Source organism: Lepidochelys kempii, chromosome 19 (assembly GCF_965140265.1).
Source record: "Lepidochelys kempii isolate rLepKem1 chromosome 19, rLepKem1.hap2, whole genome shotgun sequence".
Taxonomy (NCBI): Eukaryota; Metazoa; Chordata; order Testudines; family Cheloniidae; genus Lepidochelys; species Lepidochelys kempii.
Genome location: NC_133274.1, coordinates 12,563,917 through 12,587,355, shown reverse-complemented (window position 1 = coordinate 12,587,355; position 23,439 = coordinate 12,563,917). Strand labels below are relative to the sequence as shown.

The window sequence follows — 23,439 nt, the reverse complement described above, 5'->3', positions numbered from 1 at the left end:
TGACCTGGTCTTGGGGTTTTCCCACCCTTTGGCGTACCTCACAAGACTGGACATAGGTAGAAACATCCTTGCCCATTCCCTCCCAGTGGAATGACCTCCCCAAACTGTCTTTGGTCCTGTTCACCCCAGCATGGCCACTAAGGTGATCGTGGGCTAAGCTCAAGAGCTTGGCCCGGTATTTAGTTGGAACTACCAACTGTCTCTGAGGATGCCAGTCTTCCTGGAGTCCCCCAGAAAGAGTTTCTTTGTATAAAAGTCCTCTTTCTACAACAAACCTGGATCGATTAGAAGAGCTGAGAGGTGGTGGATTGCTCCGTGCTGCCGTCCAAGCTCTCTGGAGGCTTTCATCTGCTTCCTGTTCTGTCTAGAACTGTTCCCTTGATGCTGGAGACATCAGTTCCTCATTGGATTGTGGACCTAGGCTTGGTCTCTCTGGAAGCGAAGTAGGGGATGGGGCTGTTTCCGTTGACTGTGAACCGCTCTCCACTGGTGCACTATGTTGGGGTTCAGGCTCCGGCTGAGCCTCTTGTGTAGGGTTATCGGCTGCTGCCGGTTCAGGTTCGGTGGGGCCCTCCTGTGTTGGGGTGGCAAGTACTGGATTCACTGCTGGATCCAATGTTGAGCCTGTGAAGGGAGCAGAACCGATGGCACTTCCTGTTCTGCTTGGTGGCAAACAGGTCCACTTGGGGTATTTCCCACCTCCGGAAGATCATCCTTAGGGACCACTGTGGTGATGACGCTCTGTTCATGACCCTCCAAGCCTACCATCCCAGCGTTTGCAGTGTGGGACAGGTGCCGGGGCTTGGGGTCCCGGTGCCGCCTATACGGGAACCAATGGCAGAACTCAGCAATGGTACACCTAGATGATCAACACCTAGAGCTCTGGGAACAGCGCCAAAAGTCCGGCGACCAAGACTGGGATGGCAGAGAACACCACCTCAACGCTGGGGATTGGTGCTGAGAGTCTGGCGATCTGTGTCTTGGCGCTGGGGACCTGTGTCGTGGTCCTGGGGTTTGGCGTTGTGGTCCCAGTGAACTTTGTTCCCCCGAGGAGCGATGCCCACGCTCCGGCGACCGGTGCCATGATTGCGGGGACTGGCGGCATGCTACGGCTCTGCGCCGGCCATTGGACGAGCGATGCCACGCCTTGTGGGACCGGTGCTGAGAGTCCGGTGAACAGCGCCAGGAACTCCAGTTGGTATGGGCAGGTTGGAAGCGCATCCCCAGGGAACACTGCTTCGACGTTGACTGCCATGGTGCTGGGGAGTGATGCTGCACGGATGGAGACCTCTGCATGAGCCCCAGTGCCGACTTCATCTTGATAGGGCGTTTGTGGCACCAGTAAAGACATGATGTCTTCTGCAGCCTGGAAGACCTCGAGCATGGATGGGATCTCCGGGTGCCAGGGACCTCTGCAACTACCCGGGGTGGCTGCTGGGTCCCTAGGAAGGCTGGGTAGCCTAGCTGGTGATGCAGGTGGCTGGCTGGGCTCTGGAGACGTGCTGCCCCGCACGGGCTTATGATCTTCTCTGGACTTTCCCTTTCAGTACAGGATGTCAGGGAACACCCTCTCCTGGTGTGCTTCCTCACTTCTTAGCAGATACCAGAAACTGGGACCAGTGGCAGGAGGCCGGTGCCCACAGCACGCTTCAAACAGATGCCGCTGTGCTTGGTGCGGAGTCTGATCTTGGTGGCCCGGAGACTAGCATGAGGGCCGACTCCCTGAGGAGCGCTCTTAGTTTTATGTCTTGCTCCTTTTTAGTTTTTGGCTTGAAACTCTTGTAGATGCGACACTTATTGCTGATGTGGGTTTTCCCCAAACACTTCAAGCAGCTTTGATGAGGGTTGCTGATCATCATAGGCTTTTTGCAGCAATCACAAGGCTTGAAGCCCGGGGCATGCCCTGTCACTGGGCTAAGTCCCTTAAGGGACTATCTAACTTATCTACTGTACTATTATGTAACTATTAAAAGAACAAAAAAACAACTTATCTAAGAACTATTTATACAATGAATGATAGGAAGAACCACTGGGTAAGCACTTGCTGAAGCAAGGAGATGTTCCAGCACAGTCACTGACAGTAGGAAGGAGCTGGGGTAGGGAGAGCTGGTGATGCCCCTTATCCTGGCGCATATGTGCGCCACTCCAGAAGGCACCAGAGCCAGTCCCCTACGGATGCCACTGAGGGAAAAACTTCTGCACCAGTGCATGTGGCAAGCACACACACCTAACATAGAACAGACATGAGCAAGCACTCGAAGAAAAACTCAGGGTATATGCGTGGCTGCAACAGACACTGCTAGCCAAAAGACTCCAACCTCGGGCCCATGGGGCACATGCATACTATCAGTGGAATATGTATATGGACAAGCAGTTGAAAGAGAACCTTAATTCAGTCCCACATGTGTATGTATTATGATACAGCTTTTAATTAAATTATCACATTCCTGAAACCTGCGAAAAATACCTGGTGCAAGAAAGAATAAATTCTTGCATTGCTAGAATCTACACTATGCCCATACCTTGAATAGTGCGCGCAGTTCTCGTCACCCCTATCTCAAAAAAGACATACTGGTATTGGAAAAGGTACAGAGAAGGGCAACAAAAATGATTAAGGGCATGGAACAGCTTCCATATGAGGAGAGATTAAAAAGACTGGGACGGTTCACAGCTTGGAAAAAAGATAACTAAGGGAGGATATGATAGAGGTCTATAAAATCATTAAAGGTGTGAAGAAAGTGAATAAGGAAGTGTATTTACTCCTTCACATAACAAAAGAACCAGGGATCACCCAATGAAATTAATAGGCAGCAGGTTAAAATAAATAAAAAGGAAATATTTCTTTACATAATGCACAATAAACTTGTGGAACTCATTGCCAGGCGATGGGAAGGCCAATAATATAATGGGGTTCAAGAAAGAATTAGATAAGTTCATGGAGGATAGGTCCATCAATGGCTATTATCCAAGATGATCCGGGATGCAACCCCGTGCTCAGGCATCCCTAGCTTCTGATTGCCAGAAGCTGAGATTGGACAACGGGGGATGGATCACTCGATGACTGCTTGTTCTGTTCATCCCTACTGAAACACCTGGCATTGGCCATTGTTGGAAGACAGGATACTGGTCTAGAGGGACCATTGGTCTGACCAAGTATGGCCATTCTAATGTTCTTATGCTGTCTCATTCTAAGGATTAATAAAAACTTTGCACTTACATAATGTTACATTTAATTAAATCCTCTGTGAGTTAGGCAAAACATTTCTACCTGTGCCGCTTCGTAGGTGATAGTCTTGGTCTCTGTGTGAACAATGGGAACTTCTTTTGTTGGAATTTCACTTTTCACAGCATTGGACACGTCAGAGATGGTAACTGTCTGAGTCTTCACTAGGGGTGGCTATGGAAGAGGTTTAAAAAAAACAACAACACGTAGCATAGTTACATACTGATGATGTTTCTGGTAAACGCTCTGACACTGATCTGATAAAAACATCACAGACTGAGAAACCAAGTCTCATCCTAGAAATCTTGAACATTTTAGCCCTACAAAGAGTTTGATACATGTTTTAGAGGATCAAGCATTGAACCAGCGAAGTCAAGTCTGAGGCTTAAAACACACAGTAAAATCTTCTCTGCTAACTGAGCTGTTCTCTCTTAAATTAGACCAAGAAAGTCATCAAGGGTTAAATAGTCAGATTTACTATGAATGTACTATACTGATTAGCTTCCGAATTATGGGATGAGGACCCCATAGAAAACTGCCAGTCAGACCATGACTCTGTACTGAAATATCAAAATTGATGCTGTAGAGACTGGACATATAAAAAGTTAATCATGGCTCACTGAAGCTTTATTCTGAATGCAAACAAAGCCATTTCCATTGTTAAAATACCCATCAATCTGTGGTTCACTGGCTTTTATTAAATCAATGTCAGATACAAGTCTTTAAAAGAAAAACATTGTGTGTCTTGAAAGAGAAACTAGAAAAATCAGTTCTTCCACCACCTGGTAATTAATCAAAAGAGAAGATAATGTTAGCAAAAGACCCACAAGGTTTCCCCAGCTTGATCAGTTTCTGCTCACCTTCCCAATGTCTGCCAGTTGCCACCTTGATTGTTAGTAAGTTAAGCGGTCATCTATTTTAACATAAATGATTGATATTCAGCAACACTGAAGCAGGCAAAAATCTCTGCCATGGTGATGGTGGGATTTGAAATCTCATGACAATTACAATGTAAACGTAGACTTTTGACAGAGCTACAATTTGCTGAGCTACATTAAGTTTCAGCCCTGAAGCATCTCCTTTAGCCTGGTTTCCAAATTTTCTGCAATATAGCAGTAAAACCACACCAAAACCTCATGATAACCACCTAATTCCGTGGAATAAAATTAAACGTGGTAGCCTTTGGAGACTGCAAGTTTCATTTTACTTAGAACACAGGGCACTTGTGTCAAAGGAACACAAAGGCCATTTTTCATTGAGGCATGTCTGTCACTTTATGCAAGGCTAAACTGGAGGGGGCTCCGTTGCATGGACTTTGCAGGAGATTAACTGGCTGATCAGTTTGGGGAATGAATTCAGGCCATGTAAACATAATTCCTCATCACAGATTTGTTTGCTGCAGTGTTTAGGATTTCATTCCAAAAACCAAAAGGGAGATCTGAAAAAAAAGGAGGCATTCTGAGCTTACAGTTACTACCTGAAAACAGCGAATGAGTGTGGGAAGCCCATCATCAATATTCGAGTCGTGACACTCTCCATTTAGCTTTCTAAGTGGATCTCTTGTAAAATAATTTTCTTCAACATTCTCTGCCTCCTCCTCTCTCTGACAGGGATGCAGTGGAGGTGAAACAGAAATTGTAGGAGTCTCCACCTCAGACTGCTCATCTGTGTCATCTGTCTTTTTCACACCTGCATAACCCTTTTCACATGTTAGATCATCCTTGCTCGCAAGGATTACAGGAGCTCTCTCCTCCTCCTCACTGCTTAGGGAGGAAGTGCCAAAGTCATGACTTTGTAAAGACTCTGGTGGAGTTGACATTTGGTTCTCACTAAAGGCTACTGAATACTTTGGGCCCTCCAATTCAAAGTCAGGGTTAGTACTTTTCCTCTCTGTCACTGCATCCACATCCGTTTTGGGGGGAAAGTCACACAGACTCTAAAAAGAAAAAAAATACACAAAAATGCCAGAAAAGGTTAGGAAGAATGTAGCTTCCTGAAGTATAAAGGAAAATAATGTCGGTCTCTAACTTACACTGTACTGAGGCTACTGCATTCTGTGCACAGCAACAGGTGGACTTTAAACAAACAAAAAGAAGCCTGAAAACTCTGTGTGTAATACACATTGCATCCAGCGGACATCCTAAACACAACCTTCCAAACGGACTAGTTATCCATGTGCTTTAGGGTTATGGAATAATAAGAAACAGCTGCCTCTCCCTGGCACCTTGAGAAATCACAAGGCTGATTCTTGACTTAAACAGTCTTAGCCTAAATTAGGAAATAAAGGAGTAACTGCTGTATGGTGGATGGAGAATTCTGTGCACAACCAGAAATTGTAGGTATAAAGACACCCATCACTGCACTGAAATTATACTCCAAGTCCATTTCTTTTCCTTAAAATAACACTTTAGTGGAAATGAGGGGGGAGAAATGGGCACAAAACAACCATGAGCCACTGAAAGAGCCTCATTGTCACTGGGAACTCAGACAGCCTGTGTTCAGCTGATTAGAACTCACATTGTGTAGCACCTTTGAAAGGTAACTGCAGGGGTCTTGTTATTGCAGCCCCTAGGACAGTGGTTCTCACCTATTTAAAACTGTGAGCCACATATGCAGCTCTCTGTGTTATGTGGGCCACGTCCACATAATATATATACTACCTGCATAGCCCTAAGGATGTCACATGGGCTGCAGCTTGTATGCTAATTGGGCTGCAAGTAGCCCTTGAATTGAAAACCATTGATCTAGGATAACTAATACAGACATTGTTGTAAAGGACATGATGCTGTTGATAATGTTATTGAAAGAAGTCAGTCCTGTAATCAACTGATTCAATTATCAAGAGGCTCCCAAACTGAAAGAAACCACTGGCTCACCCAGGAATTATGATGTATCCTTACTCAACATAAAGTAATCATTATTCTAGAGTAGACAACCAGATCAACTGACTTACACAAAAAATTAACATACTCCTTGTTTAGCTCAGGAATCGTGGAAGTAAGCTACATTGGAAAACCAGATAGTCAAGCTAATGTCTACTGACCACATTGTGGTTGAATACGCAATTAGGTTTATTCCCAAAACAGATTAACAACTGCATATTGCAGTATGATTTGTCCAAAACTATTGAAACACATGTACCATACCTTGTTGTAATAGGAACAGTCTGAGCACAGAAACCCTTACAATACCAACCCTCGTAAAGTTACAATATAATTAGTATTAGCAACAGTACATTGTAGAAAAGACATGTAATAAACCAATACAGCCTCCCTAGAAGAAAGCAAGTGTGTCTGTAGCACCTGAGGTACTTTGGAAGACTGTGCCAAGCCAGAGGATTTAACTAAGGCTGGAGCTATTCTGCCTTCCATTCTGCTCTTGTTAGCAAGTTCTCAACTAGGTCTTCTTACATCTCTGGGAGCCCTCTAGCCAGAACTTGAAGAAAAGGAACAGTGACAGAAGAGAAGACAAGAGTTAAAACACGCACAAGATAAAACTTGCACAAAATCATCTGTTTTCCCAAATGCCCAGTGAGTACAGGAAAAATATTTAATACACAAACTCATGTCAAACTCATAGAGGACTGGGTTCCATTTTAATTATGGGCTGTGACCCAAAGCTAGGGTCTTATCCTATCCTAGAGTCACAGCATTTCTTCCACTGACAATCTATTATTAGCATAAAAACAGAGGATACAATAAGCAGCCTTACATAGTAACTACAATTTTACTATAGTTATTAAGTTACAGATGCATTCAGTGTCACTCAATGAGGGCAGGGGAAAAGCCTCAAATGATGCAGCTCATTAGCTAATTCTTCTCTTTATTTAATTGGTAATTTGCATGGTGAGTTGTGGTAAATGTACACATTAGGACATACAAATACATGTGCATATTGTATGCACAACTGCCTACCTCAACTTTTGGAAAATCTTGCCCTGCAAGTGTTACCATTAAGCCTCAAAAGTTACCATTAAGATGATCAGAAGACATCATCACATTGATTTACATTCAAAAGGTTTTCTTAGCAACCGCAAGAACTATCGTCTTTGTTTTAAATTAAAGCTTGCATTCAGCGGAAGCTGAATATGCCATAGGGTCGAGACCAATGTATCAAGTGGGTCGGAAGTCTGACATCCCTGATTTAATGGCTCCCATTTGATGGGCCAGCACAAATCCGTTTTAGGAACTATGACTGCTTTTTATTTAAGGACAAGTTAACACTTATTGTCACTTTGTTGGTGTGAAATGATTGCTCAATTCTAGATCTCTACACTCTAATGTTATGGATAAGGTAAATCACAGGTTGCTACTTATTAATAATTTGTGTTTCCTGTAAATTCTTTGAATTTTAACTTGGGAAACACATTCAGAGGTGACTAAAAATAAGGACTACCAAGATAGATGATATGCATAAACTTATTTCTGATTGAAAATATTGCTTTTACATGTATCTATACACACACTTCAGTGATGCCAATTTTGAACTACTGTTTAATGTAAGTCAGTATATTGCAACTACCTTTCACATTTGGGGGGACAATGAAAATTGTCAGCTTTTTCTGCCCATGTGTTAATCTCATTTTAAGTGCTTGTTTGGCGTACTGTCAGCCTACCAAGTACAACTTTGTTATAAATGACAAAGTTTTGCAAACTAGGGGCCCGATCCTGGGTCTTCGGTAGGAATGGAATACACTCTAGAAGCACAATTTTCTTAAACATCAACTGTGAGATTAAGTTGAACAGCAGGAAAAAATGAAATCCCATGAAGAAAGCAACAGAGAAAAGAGAAAATTGGAACTGTGTTTAAGATCTTACAAGAACAGAAAAATATTTTGCAAGTAAATGTAACTTTCATTGTGAGTGTATATAAAAATAGCAGCACTCAAAATGAAATCTACAGTAAAGATAGATTGGTTTTCAATAAAGCAACATCCTGAAATAAACATCAACATGCAAACTAAAAAACTGGAACCAAATCATGATAAGATCAATTGACCAGAAGTGCTTTGTTCTTCCCTTCCTGTTCCACCAGTACACCAAAGGAGCCTAATTAAAAGCTATTTTTATCTATAAACAGATATAATTACCTATTTACACACATAGACTTTTTTATACAAATACGCCTGTGCTTGTTCCTGTTTAGAAATACTGTCTACATGCAGGCGAGAATAGATCATCTGTTTATAAAGATAAATTGGGAATTTGGACATCTGATCTCATCAAGATGTTTTTTAATTTGCAAATGCAAAGGCACTCCTGTTTTTTAGGACGATTAAAAGCCTGATTTTCAGAGCTGCTAAAGCCTCTCAACTTTGACTTAAATCAGCAGACGTGGAGGGTGATTAGCAATTCTGACAAATCAACCCATTAGTTTCTAATGGCGACTTGCAATAAAAAACCAATCGCACTATTTTGCATAAGCCATACACAGTGCAGGAAGAGTACAGGACAAGATGCATTGCACCATCTCCTGAGAACAAAAATGAATGCAATTAAAACAATCATCCTGGGAAACCCCAATCACAGTGCACTTGATGTTGAAAAATACTGAGGACACCGCTACATTTACTTAAAGTTACAGTGAAAAAAGTGACACTAAAACCAGCAATTCAAATACGGGATAAATTAACAACAGACTAATTGTGTGGCTGATACCAAACACCACAGATATTTTTAGTGGTTTAATATATTACTGCTTTTTAACGGTACTTTTTATCAGCAAAATATATGAAGGCTGTTTCTTACCCACCCTCCCAACATTCAGCCAGTTGCTCATGCTTAGCTGTCAAGTTTTCCTACTCTGTATCCTCCCTCATTCAGAGCAGTGATGGCATAGAGCACATTTCCACAGAGAGAACTGTGGAGGGAGTGTCTAAAGTGGTAGTTAAGCCACCAAAACTGCCAGTTACCGAATGTATCTTATAAACTTTTAGGATGATAATATTAACAATACCAACTTAAAACAATCCCCTACAATCAGAACTGAATGAAATTTACAAATTCTAACTAGCTAATCTTTCTAATCAACTTTTTGTTCAGTATGGAATTATCAGTGTCAAACACTTACATTTGTTATTAGGTTATCCCCAAGAGACAAGTGTATGCATAAGCAAACAGAATCGATGTAAATGCCTACAGATGCACAATTAGCCATTAAATAGAAGACATTGATTTTGCAATGAACTACACTCACCAGTAAGAATTCCATAGATCAACTGATGAATGTTCTCAACCTCAACAAAGCTGTCAGAAGGACTCGAGCAAAGAATATTATAAAGCAGTAAATAGATATGTTTAATTTACAACACCTTTTTACACATTATATAGCTTCCCGATTTCCCAAGACAAGGAAAGTGAAGGCTTTACACCTAGGACAGCAAAAGCTAGCTTTTATTTATGGCCATCAGCAGTGAGGTTGCATATTTTGGATTGGTTTTTAGGTCGCCAATTAACTGACAATAATATCCTGATGATTAGCCTGTCTCGTAATTTCAAACAATATTGTACTGAATACAGATCCAAATCCTGCAAGATGCAGTGTCACATCAATTCCCAGTGCATCAAAGGGAATTTCAGTTGCTTAGCAACTTGAAAGATCAGTACCCCAGTAATTTTATTACTAAAGTAATTTGCCAGGTTAAACTATTCCAGGGCACACTTCCCTCTATCTTTACAGAACAACTGTGTTCTGGAAGGCCACAGCCCAGGATGTAGTATTGCTGGTGTGAGAGGTTGCACATTTGCTGTTCTAATACTCCTTCCATGGGGTACCAACTGCCTTTGGAAATGAACACTGCATTCAGAGTCAGTTTAGCAGCTGCAACTGAAAATATACTAGAAACACAGTCAGATATTAAAACTGAGGAGAGTTAATTTTTTGGTGGCTTCATTTCCCTTACTCCATCTCCAGATACCATTAAAGCCTCAGATCTGAAAGCTGCTCCACGTGGGCAGAGCCTGTGCTCATGCAGAGCTCCAGTGAAGTCAATAAGATTCTGTGCAGGTCCCAATCACGCAGAGAAGCAGTGAGGATATGTGAGGATCCTTGTTCAGGGGGTGGTTGGTAAGGGAGCATCAGATCTAGTGGTCAGGGCTTAGGCCAGTGACTGGTAGGGGAGCCTGGGCCCTCCCACTCCACCAGGCTCCCACACAGGGCTCTTTGTGGACTATCAGTGATCTGACACTCAGGCGTGCTTAAAGCTGCCCTGGTAGGACCACTTCCTTTCATCACCCTGCAATTGTCCCAAGGTTGCCATCTGGGTTAAGGTGGTGTGTTCACTATAAGGCACCTTTCAGTGGTTGCGGATAACGTGAGAGCTTCCTTTTTCTCAGGGCCGCAACTGCCTCCTTCCATGGTATGGCCCTCCCTCCTGGGCCAGATCAGTCCTAGGCCTCAGGCTGGGGCAGTCCAAACAAAACGAAGGGAACTCATACAACCAAGAGTTCATAGGAGAGGGAGAGGGTGATGTTTCCATCTCAGGCTGTCTCTGAAGTGGGTCCCTCCCTTCCCTCAGGGACCTTTAAGCAGTTTAGGGAGAGATTCTGCTTCCCCTCTGCTCTTCTCTGCTGAAGCTGCAGGTCTGCTCTCTTTCCTGGTCTGCCACCAAGTGAGCTTTTCTCCTGCCTTTTAACTCCTCCTCCAGTTGGTCCATTTCCTAATGGTATGGTGGGGCAGGACTAGCTGACCCCAGAGTAGTTCCTTAACCCCTTGTTTGTATATCCCATCACAGGATCTTAGATTGCTTACTCACAGTCCAGTTTCACTTTCTGCATGATGATATGAAGCAGCATACAACTCCAAAATGAAACAATGATCTGGATAAAGAGAATAAACTCAGAACTGAAGAGGTGCTATAAAGAAAATGTACTCTAGTTAATTTATAAATGACTCTTCATGTAGGGATAAGCCTTATGTACAATTTCAGTCAACTTCAAAGTAAGCCCATTGCTGAAACAAGGCCAGATAATTTTATTGCATGAGCCTAGGGGCTGGGAGTGCGGGGGGGGGGGGGGGGGGGAGGAATGTTGGTGTGAGTGGGGGAAATCAAAGTTGGTTAGTTAGGGAAGTCAGTGCTCCCCAAACCCTGACAGGTACTAATGGAGGGTTGTTATTTTTTTTTTTTAAATGAGCATAAAATTCTTTGCCTGAAACCACATTTTTCCAGGTACTGTGCAATGAATTCATATGACTGATGACACCACAGAACAACTGTCATGTAAAAGACCCCAAATGTTAAAAAATATTTCAACACCATTAGAATCGCTGACCAGCAAAGTTCCATGCAGCTTTAAGTTAGGAAAGAATGTTTCCCATGCTGGTTGCAGGACAGATGCAACTACTGTAGCTTTTCCAAACTAGTTTGTTTACATTCAATCGTAGTAGCGAGTTCTAAGAAATGTGTTACTTGCACTGAGCAATTGAGATAGTGCCAAATGATTTTTTAAAGCTATTAGGCTTCATGAGCTTTAGTCGCAACAAATTATTATGGCAGTATTATATGGCAGTGAATGGGGCCTATAATGGCAACCTAGTGGGACCATTCACTTTAGTGGTACTAGCGGAGCACTGCACTAGTTAGTGATTAGCTCTAAAATAAAGTAAGCAAAAAAATATGGATTATAGATCCACTTTTTGTATAAGACTGCATGGTACCAGGTTTGGCACAAAGGGCTCACCCAGACAAGAGTGTGTGTTAGTCCAAATAGGTTGTAATGCGGGAATACTTCCTGTTTTGTTAACAGAATAATAGAAAGAGGGTTCAGATTTGCAACAACATTTATTAACAATAAATGTACATATTTACAAAGCAAATAATCTGAGAAAAATAGAAAAGAAAAAAGTATTCCAAAAGAGAGCGTTTTAGTTTAAAAAAAAAAAAAATCTTATTGTAGTCCCCATGCACTGACTGTTAACTACACCATGTACCACTGGTATAAAATTACAGACACTTAGTGGCACAGACACAGAGTTCATCAGGGTGCACATACCTAATACTGGGTACTTGTCAAGGAACATAGCTCAAGAGTCCTAATCTGTCCCACAGCTCCATAACTGAGAAACACTCCTATAAGTGAATGTGTATCTGTCTAGATCTCCTGGGTCTTTTCTAAAAAGTATTTTTCCTACTATCTATTGGAATATGTCTATTGTCTATACTCTGTTTTTATCTGTCACACACACACACACAAATCAATGAGGCTAGTGGTATAATTTATACAGGGAAAAGTTACTAACCCTAACATAAATTAACACACTTTGTATCATTGATAATCATCTTGACAAGCTCAGAAGTGTAGAATGTGAACAGATTCTGATTTCACTCTGGTGAGAATCAGGAATAACTCCAGTGAAGTCACACAAGGGTGTAAGAAAATCAATCTCCCTTTTTCTACTTGCCCTTTGATCATGTCCAAACCCCATTGCTTGCTGTTCCTCACTATACCCTTCACAAACCAAATAGGGAAATAAGGAATAAGAAGTCTGCAGAAGAACTAGTCTAGTGCATAAATAGAGGTTACTTACCTGTAACTGGAAGTTCAATGAGATGTGTTGTTCCTATGTGTATTCCACGTGTGGGTATGCATTTGCACCATGCACCCAAGTCTGGAGATTCTCAGTAAGCAGTGTCCATACACCTGCACAATGGCTCTCCTCATACTCCAGACCAAGGACATAAGAGGTAGTGCCAGCTGATGCCTCTCTAGATCCTCTTCTTATCATGAATCAGATAAGATCCAAAGCAGGGGGAAGAAGAGTGCGTAGTAGAATACAGTTAGGGACCACACATCTCAAAAAACTTCCAGTTACAGGTAAGTAATCTCTATTTCTTCCTTAAGTGCTGGTCCCTATGTGTATTCCACACATGGGTGACTTATAAGCAGCATGCAGACTAGAGGAGAGCATGAGAATGCAGTCCGTAAGGATGCTTGAAGAACTGGAGTGCCTACAGCCGCACGTGCAGAGGAGGCCTGAGATAGCCTGTAACTTTTTGTCAATGTGTGGATGGAGCTCCAAGTAGCCACTCCACATATATCCAGTACTGGTACTTCCTGGAGACATGCTGTGGAGTGGACCCTTACCCCTTCCTGGGGAGGAATACGCACTAATTGGTAGCTCTTGATGACGCAACCAGAAATCCATTTAGAGATTCTCTGAGAAGATACTGCTTGTCCTCATGACCTCTCTCTTATAGTGACGATCTTGGTGATTTTCTGACTGGTTTGGTCCTTTGCAGGTAGCTTGCAAGGACTCATTTGACATCAGGGAATGAAGTCTTCTCGTCAACAGAAGCACTGGGTTTCGGGAAGAAAATCAATAAATGGAAAGACTGATTTAGATGGAATTTAGAAATTACTTTAGGGAGCAATTTAAGAAAAAGGCGAAGGGAAACCTTTCTTCTCATGAAAAATGGTGTATAGTAGGTCAGCCATGAGTGTTCCTCTCTCACTCACCCTCCTCCTGGCCAAACTAAAAGCAATTAAAATTGCAACCTTTATAGAAAGGTGGGACATAGAGCATGTGGCCAAAGGTTCAAATGGTGGCCGGATAAGTATTGACAGGATGAGATTAAGATGCCACTGAGGTGTAGGCTTGGCCACTGGTGGAAAGGTCCTGACTAGGCCCTTTAGGAATCTAATTATTGTTGGGTGAGTAAAAATGGAATGCTCATATACTGGAGAAGGAAGGAAGGCACTGACTGCTGTGAGATGAACCTGCAGCGAGCTAATGGAAAGACCCAAATTCTTCAAAGAGTGGAGATAATCTAAAATGACTGGGATATCTGCAGGTTCTTAGGAAGACTAATTGTGCCATCCCAGGTGAAGAAGTCTCTCCCCATTTAGCTAGGTAGCATTTCCAAGTGGAGTCTTTCCTACTCCATGCTGCTAAAAGATAGCAGCAGGAACAAAGTCGCTGACCTGACCTCATAGTTGGAATGATCGGTTAGGAGCCAGTTGTCCAAGATTACATAGCCATGGCATTTCATTTGGGCTGCCATCAATGAGAATACATGCATGAATAGCTTGGGTGCAGCTGCTAATCCAAAGGGAAAGACTCTGAACTAGTAGTGTTCCTGACCTACCAGGATCTGGACACATTTTCTGTGGGATGGATAAATATCCACATGAAAATAGGCATTCTTCAACTCAACAGCTGTGAATCACATTCCCTCCCATAGAGAGGGGATCATTAACGCTAGTGTAACCAAGCTGAATTTTGACTTTTGAATAAAGATGTTCTGCTGTTGAAAGTCCATTCTCTGTCTTTTTTGGGGACTAAGAACTATGGGGAAATAGAACCCTCTGCCTTGATACTGAGATGACACTCGTTCTATTGCCCGTCATTAGAGAAGAGAATTTGCCTCCTGGCAGAATTCAGAGAGTGGTCCCTGGAGAGGGATCAAGAAGGAGTTTGAGTGGGGAAGGGGGAAAGAAAAATTTGATAGAGTAACCATGGTGGATGATTTCTAGAACCCACTTGTCTGTCATAACAGAGTCCTAATTGTGTGCGAAAAGTGTGAGACAGCCCCCAAAGATAGGGGTAGGGATATAAGTGGTTGGCATCAATAAAGGCAGGCGGTTCTTGACAGACATCAAAAGTAGCCCTTAGCAGGAGGGTGGACATTATGGTAGCAAAGGGGATGAAAATTAAGGTCTCTGAACTTAATTGCTTGTGTGGAGATTCAGCCAGATCCTGATGGTAGAATGACTGTGGAGGTAACAGTACCAGAGGCAGGTGTATAGAACAAGACTAATCTCTTTAGGGCCAAGGTGTAAGTTCCCAGGAATCAGAGAGTCAATCTGTCTTTCAACACATGCAGGGACTCAAAAGTTCTCTCACTGAATACATCTGACTTGTCAAATGGTAAGTTCTCTATGGTATTTTGCACCTCCCTCGGGAACCCCAAAGAGTGAAGCCAAGACTCACATCTCATAATTACACCAGTGGCTTGCCCTCTAGATGCCACATCTGCTGTGGCTTGCAGGGATGTTTTTGCCGCTAGCCTGCCTTCCTCAATTAAGGTTTGAAACTGGGCTCTGTCCTCTAGGGGAAAGGTTGTCCTTAAAATCTGCCAGTCTGAAGTAATTAAAATTGTATTTCACTAACAAAGCCTTACAGTTAGCGATATGGAACTACAGGTTCATAGATGAGAATATGTTTCTTCCCAAAAGGGCCAACCTCTTGTCAGCCAGGGTGGCATTATGGTGTTGTAACCTTCTCTTTCTGTGGCTGCCTGCACGAAGTTGGGCTCTGGGTGCATGAAAAGAAATTCAGCGCCTTTGTCTGGGACAAAATGGTGCCTCGTCTCTTAAGTGTAGGGGTGCAGGAGGCTGGGGTATGCCAGATGACCCTGGCTAGTTCCATGATAGCCTCATTTACTAGGAGAGCCACTTTGCTGAGACCTGTAGGTTGCAGGATATCAAGAAGCTGATGGCTGGGTAACTTGGTCCTCTTCCAGTGGGATCTGGAGGTCATTCATCTGCAGGAGCTCCTGATACTGCCTATGGTCATCTGGCAGAGATGGTGAAGATGGAGCATTTGCTTCATCCAGTGAAGAGGATGAGATCCTTGTCGATACCATCAGTATCTGTGGATTTGGGTCACTTCCCCCTTGTACTGCAATGGATCCAATAGATGCTGTGTGGAAGTAGTGTGGTAGGGCTTGTGGACAGAACCGGGATGTCTGCCATATGGGTCCCATGGAACCCAGTTGAGGAGGACCCCCTGCATCAGGTACCAGCGGTCCCTGGAAGAGTCATATCTGCATCTCATCATTTCCCTGTCAAGATTAATCTATGAGGGGTTAATGGGCTGACCAGAACATCTGATTTGTCCAAGTAGGTGACTTGCTCTTGCTCCACCAGTGGGACCGTTGGTACTAGAGGGTGAACACTTCTGCCGGAGGGTTCCTATACTGTCAAAGTAGTTTCTTCCTCTGCTGTGGGAATGTCTCTCCAGAGAGCCAGGCTTAAAAGGAGTGGGGACTGAGGATAAAGGAGGAAGATATGCTCCAGTGAGGTATAGGTGTCTCTACATGTCCCGGAGTTCTGGGTTGTCCAGTAGCTGTGACTGACAGTTCCAGTATGTCCCAAGATGTTGAAAGTGAAAGGACTTTAGAATGGTGGGCTGGTACTACTGAAGAGTCAGGTGCAGCACGCTTATATGGAGCCAGTGGACAGTGGTCTGTATGTTTAGCAGTCGGAACCAGTGATGGTACTGACAGATCCTCTTTCATGCTTTACCTTCCTGCCTGGGAGTCTTAAGCAGTCCTGAGCCCTTAGGATCCACACATGAAGGCTGGAAAGAGTCGCGGGGTGGGGGGGGTCTCTTCTTTCAGGAGCAGATCTGGATGGGGATCTGTCCTTGTAACTAAGAGTGCCTTTTCTTTGTGCAAAAAGAAAAGGCGTACTAGTGGCACCTTAGAAACTAACCAATTTATTTGAGCATAAGCTTTTGCGAACTACAGCTCATCAAAGCCCTGGAGAAGGATTCTTTGGGCTTAGGAGTTCTAGGGTCCAGTCGTGAGCTTGTGCTCAGAGGGGTGCTGCTTGTTGGTTGACACTGATGCATTGGGATGGGGAGGAGAATGTCTCTCTGGCCTGGATCAGCGTGAGGTCTCATGGCCCTCTCCATAACATGTTTCCTCAACTGACGCTCACATGCTTCATGTGTTTGTGGGGGAAACAAACAGCAAATGCTGCTCTTTGCTTAGATATACATCTAACCCAGACGGTAGAGACAACATTGATGCCCATGATTCACAGATGAGCAAGAACAAGAGATGCACAGTACCAGTGCATGAGGAGAGACTCCAAGAAATGGAAGAAACTAAGCTAAACTATACAATATTAAAGCTTTAACCATGCTAAATATTAAAACTATTAACAGGCTGATAAGAAAAACTGGAGAAATCTGTGGATACAGGATTCTGACTCAGGCCATGCGGCAGTAAAAAGGAACTACAGAGCCTCAGCCCGGCGCACAAGGAGAGCAACTGTGCATGTCCGACAGACTAAGAATCTCCAGACTTGGTAGCATGCTGCACACGCATACCCATGTGTGGAATACACACAGGAACCAGCACCAGAAGATCTACTTCTGTATTCCAAGAGAACATCCAACTTATAATACTCAAATTATCCTGCTATATTTTTGACATTAGTACTGGTCACGAGATCAGTTTAAGATCTCACAGCACTTGCTGGTACCATTAAATCTTTGTGCACCACAGTACAAAGGAGTGATGCTGCCTCATGAGACTGATAGCCTGTGGCACCAAATACAATGATAGAAGGTACACTGAAGCACTATATGACATACAACTTGAACAGCCTATTTTAAAAATGAAAAGTGTACTAGGTAAGGATGTTACTGGTCCTCTGCTAACAGACCTCATCTGAGTGTCTCCAATTAAAATGTAAATAATACAGGTTTTTTAAAAAAAATTATATCCAGTACCACTTATCTATTTTAATATATTTTATCTTCATCATTTAATCTGAATTTCAATAAGTCCTGAGTTGAGGAAAAAAAATCTCTGTGCAAGTTTCAGAATGCTAGCATCATAGTTAGTAAAAAGTCCCCAATGATGCCTGGGCCTGAAACAGACAGCCACCGGGGAACTCAAACCCACCTCCCTGCTTCAAAGTGCTGATAACTTTTAAAAGAAAATGTGGGTAAGACCAAGAGACTCTTTTGCAATTCATACCATAAGGGAGTTTGGCAATGCTAACATAATAAAAATAAATTAAGATTCACAGAATTTAAAATGACTTCTATTTAAGTGCATGGATTATATATACAATCAACTAATTTATTCTGGAGTTTTGAACTTCACAACCCAAAGACCAAAGCCTTGAAGAGAAGTCTCTTATTTCTGCCTCTAACTGGAGCGTGCACCCCCAATTTTACATAACCACACAGAGCACACACAAGTCTTAGTTAAACAAAATCTTGGTGTGATAGTCAAAGATATTAGAATGAAAAACACTGGAAAATAACTAAGACTAATTCATATTAATACTGTTAGTAGCCTCTATCCATTTAGGTATTTATAAAGCACCTAGTGACCGGTATCTAGGTGCTGCTGAAACATCCTGAGTTGTAACAGGTCATCAAGGATTACGTGTAAGACTGCAGCCTTCTTCACATAAACCTAGGCAAGGTTACAGTTTATGCATCCTGCTGACATGTTTACTTGAGCAGCAAATATTCACAACCTTTTCAAATATTCACCATCAGTGCAACAGACCTCAATTACACTATTGGCCAAATACAAAGAATGACAACAAGATCAGCACTGGCACGAATTAATGTATGACACTGGCATGGTAACAACTGGCCAGTAGGCTACATGGTTTGTGGGCACTCCACTCCATCTTGTCCTCTGAAGTGGGGATAGAGCAAGATAATTTTTTTCCGTATTTCACGAAAGCTCTGCGACATCTACCTTTAAACTAAGGTACAGTGTGAAACACCTTATTCTGCACCTAATCAGCCTGACATCAGAAATTACCTATCTAGTTGTAAGGTAACAACTCCTCTTGTAGCACCTTTTAAGAACATCTCAGTTCCAGAAACAGTAAATCATATCTCTGCTAGCAATCGACATATTTTTTCCTTTTATCTCCTTGCAAGCTATTTAAAACTGACATTTTGTACTACATTAAGCGTACAGAACTCTTTATATTGTGACAAAATACCTTGTTCGCCTCAGTAGGCTCAGTCCTTTTTAGCCTTGACGACTCAGGTTTGGGGCAAGGCGAATCCTTATAGGCTTCACAGGGTCCTGCTACTCCTCTCCTCAGTCAGTCCCTTGTGCTTGTTTTCCTTCCCTTCTGGGGAGCGAGTGCAGCCTCTCTACTTGGAAGGTTTGGTGCCTTGCTGCAAACAGCCTACTGGCAGCTTCCCTACTCCTCTCACTCCTCCCACTCCTACCACCCAGAGGAGGGTTTAAAAATGTCCCAGGTAGTTGGAGTCAGCTGAACCTAATTGGTTCCCTAGCAACCCCTTTTCCTTATTGCCCTGTGGTTCTCTCTCCTCAGAGGATAGGGAGGGGCCTTTTAATCCCTGGGGACTAATTACTACCCCCCTTTTGTAGCTGTTTGTCCTGGGTTTACCACAATATATACACAAATGTGTATTATTCATAAAATGTTTTTATTTCAATGTTGCATCTTAAGTTGACCTTAAGGAAAGCACAGAAAGACAATAAGCATAGCAAAGTGTATATGATTTATTATGTATCACAGAAATACAGGGCTGAAAGGGACCTTGAGATACTGAACAGATATGCAAGTGGGATTTTACTGTCCTTACCATAAAAGGTGGTTTTGTGGTAATACTGTACTTAAATATGCCCTGTAAGCAAACAAAGAGGTGGGAGTCTCTCCAGGATAGGTGAAGATGTAGCACAGAAGACCTACTTATACACATTTTCAAGAGATCCATTGCAATTTTGACTGGACAAAATTTCAGTCTCTGACACTATAATTACTCTCCATCTAGAATTCCAAGAAGCATAAGACTCTCCAGTCTAAGAGGAGGGAAGAAAAGGGTAAGACCTCATAGATAGTGAAGGCAAAATTTTAAGTCTCTTCCTTGATGTTCCTTCACTCAAAAAGCAGATCAGAAAGATGGTGGCTTACAGGAAGTGAACGTAAAGGCCAACTCTAGGATACTAGGTTAAGGCTCCATGAATTTTTAAATGTGGACAAGACCACATCCTAAGGATGCTTGAAAGTAATGCAGTATTTACCAGGTATTTCTGTGAGAAACAGACTTGTTTGAAAGGTATAGATCTAATCTAATCTAAGACATGCACCTTCACAATGTGTTTGGATGATAAGCTGACCTCTACATTGCTAAAAAGATATTAATAGCTTGTTCAATTTCTTCAGGTCCTCTTCAGAGATAGTAATTAAGTGCTGAGAAACATTATGTGGGGCTCTCTCAGAATCTGTATGCAGTTCAAAGATCTTTTACTGATAGAAACCAGTCTCATTTCAAAGTTAACTTGATAAAGAGATTATTTTATTTAGGAAGTTCAGAGACAACCTGAATAGAACAAAAGGATGTAAACTCTTCTTGTCCTAGAGCGATAGATCTCTTGAACACTACGTTCAAACCTCTTTCTAGGTAAGATCCCAAAGAATGCACCTTCCTAGTTCCTTTTGACAAGGCAGATATGGCTGTAGAAATCATGGCCTTGTGATGATTGATATTTATTGTAGTTGTTATTTCAGGGTATTCTCTCTCTCTTTTTTTTTTTTTTTTTTTAAACAGGAGTTTCTAAAGTAGTCTTGTGAGAAGTTGATTTGTCTCAAGTCTAGCTATCTTAAATAGCACCATATTAATCTCAGGCCTCTGGCTCTTTAAATATAGTGGTAAGTATTCTTTTCTAGTTATAGTGGTTTGGGGGTACAAGAATAGTTGTGCCTTTACTCCCAGGCATTAACTACTCCTCACTTCTGAGATGATGTGCTGTGGAAAGCAAACTTTTTTTTAAGTAGTCTGGGGTCTCAGTTTTAACATCTTGTCCTTTCCAATTCCTCCACAACAATTCTGGTAAGAACTCATATACCGGAAGCGTTCAACACCCTGCTCCCAATTCAGGGTCTCCTTTTAGCTTTTGACCCACTGATCCAAATTCCAGCTTCCCCACTGCTCTTTCCTCCCACTTCCTCAGGGGAATCCTCCTAAATTTCACAACGAGACCTACTATTGGGGTTCTCCATTCATTTGCCTACTGAGCCTTATTCTTTAGATCCATCCAGTGCATGATTCTTTTGAAGTGGCATTTCCCCTTAGTCTGTGGATGCATATCAATGTTATCTTTAATGCTTAATTTAGTTTTAATGTTTTTAAATAGTTACAAAGGAAAAACTGTCTATTATTGTTTCAGTATATACTGTTTGGCATCAATACAATGTTCAAATTTATTTTTAATAGGAAGTTTATGATTATGGTACTAAAAGGGTATGATGCTTTTCAATTAAACTAGTATTAACACAAAGCAAAATCCTGAGGGCACAAATGGGAGCGCTAATCTGAACTCATAAGTATTCAAGCAGTACTGGCCAAAATCATGAACATTCTCATGAGATTAAAAACAAAACTAATGTTTCACTCACTAACTAGATTCTTCCTAGCTAAAGTTCTGAGACACTGTTCAGAGAGCCTCAATATAAGCACTTATGAGCGTAAATAGAGATGCAGATGGGATATTTGAAGGTTCACTATTATCCTCCTACTGGAGAACATGTGCACAATTCCATGCACTCTCATAATAGATTTGTCTCCTTTCTTTTCCCAGTACATACGCACATGTGCACACCCACCCACACGTATACTTACACATGAATTTTCTAAAATAACATTGTGTACATAGATCTATAAAGAAAAATATAGACACAGATTTTAGTCCCTTTCATCCAAGTGTCTTCCATTCTTTTATAGCTCCTTAGTGTGAATACTGATGGCAGATCTCAGCAATATTATTTCTACACCCATAAGCTAGAGAAAGCAATAGAATGCAAATTACAATGGGAAACGAGTGGGTTGGCTCATCTCTGTCCCCTGACTAATATACACTGAGAAGCAACTGCCCATCTTACCTCTACTTTCTGAACCAGATCTGCTCAGTCCAGCTGAGCATCAAATCTTGGCTCTCATACAACCGGATCATTAACAATACAGTCAAGTTTAAACTTAATTATAGATCATTTAAACTTAATTATAGATCATTTAAACTTAATTATAGATCATTTAAACCAAATAATCCAGATATATACAAAAGTGCTACAAAAAATAAGCAGCATGCAAAGGTTTTGTTAAAGAAGTCAAAATAATAATTGTTTTAACACTACAATTATGATCTGGACATACTGCTCTTTTACATGTTTTGATAAACTTAACAACAATACTATTAGTCAACATGCAGACACAGGATGTGTACTTAACAGCATGTTACTTCCATTTATATGGCCATAAGTACACACACTTCAGTGAGTTCAACACAAATTGAAAGAACATATATCTACAGTGCACCAATGGAGTCAAATTCAGGAAACAGATTAATTTAACCTTACAATAAATAAGTACTGCTTTTAATGAGGGTTTTTCCCCCAAAACAAAAGTTAGACAGTATTTTCATTTAGAGGAGAGTTCACCTATGAAAGATAAGCAGGGATGCTCGTACAAAGACAGTAGTAAGACCTGAAAAGGATTTTCTATAAAGGGGACAGTTGAAGTAGTCTGTCCCTATGTACATATATGAATTATCCTTAAGACAGCGACTGACACCAAGCCTTTTTTAAATTAAAGAAAAAAGCTATTTGTATGCTAATACTGTTTTCTTAGAAAAGGAGTGGTTATGGATCAGACTCTGTACACTGTTGTGAATGATCTTAAGTCTTTTGAATAAATATTTGAGACTGAATTTTCCCCACCATAAATGCTATAAATGTACGCAAGTGCTGGGTTTAAGAATAAGAGTAATCTTCAATCAAGTCTTTTCATAAACTGCTGTGCAAGAAGTCTTTGAAGTGTACAGAAGCAAAATAGCCACCATCAGCATGTCCACTTCAGTGCTAAAGACTTTCACACAGGTACTCAATGGGTAACATGCTTTTTAAAATTTAGTCTATGGATCACCAAGGCTCAAATTTCAGTGCATTACTGCAGGTCTGGCAACCCATTGCCACTCCTTTAGAATCCCAAATCATACACTGTACCAAGCAAAATATTATGATCAAAAACATAGTTGCAGAGCGCTCATAGGACAATGAACTACGGAGATCAGAAGGCAACACATAGAAGACACAGTAGAAGATGCAGTCAACAATTCAAGAGCTGTGGTCATGGAGGTTTCAATTAGGCACCCTGTTTCCAATCACAGAAAGAGCAACCACCACACAGTTAGTGCAAGGATCACAAAAAGGGACACCATAAAGGGAATGTGAGGAGAAGGAAAAGTACTAGAATATAGGTGGCACTTTTTGAGTGATTTCTGCTCCTCAGGAATTGGAATAGAAACCTTTGGAAGAATGTCTTCTTTTGCTTGCTGGGGCAATGATGTCTCAGAAGGCATCTGCTTTTTTATTTTGTCTTCATCCTGTACTAACAGAGGACGTTCCTGTGTCTGCTTTCGTGGTAGAAGATCAAGAAAGACAGAGAGATGAACAAAAATGATAGATGGGAAGTGCTCAAAATGG

At 41.8% G+C, this 23,439-nt stretch overlaps 1 protein-coding gene across 39 annotated transcripts in view; it reads right to left on the bottom strand.

Moving 5' to 3' along the window:
• The window catches only part of EPB41 (erythrocyte membrane protein band 4.1), a 187,742-nt gene that overhangs the window by 17,166 nt on the left and 147,137 nt on the right, over positions 1 to 23,439 (bottom strand). For 33 of the 39 annotated variants that reach the window (XM_073317288.1, XM_073317254.1, XM_073317261.1 and 30 more), the window contains one exon: positions 3,269 to 3,397. The exons of 2 other annotated variants lie outside the window; for them this stretch is intronic. In XM_073317288.1, the coding sequence (XP_073173389.1) occupies positions 3,269 to 3,397 (129 nt within the window). Of the gene's footprint in view, positions 1 to 3,268; positions 3,398 to 6,546; positions 6,659 to 7,482; positions 11,041 to 12,326; positions 23,367 to 23,439 lie in introns of those variants that run through there. 4 more of the 39 variants (XM_073317280.1, XM_073317284.1, XM_073317277.1 and 1 more) reach the window with 4 other exon arrangements.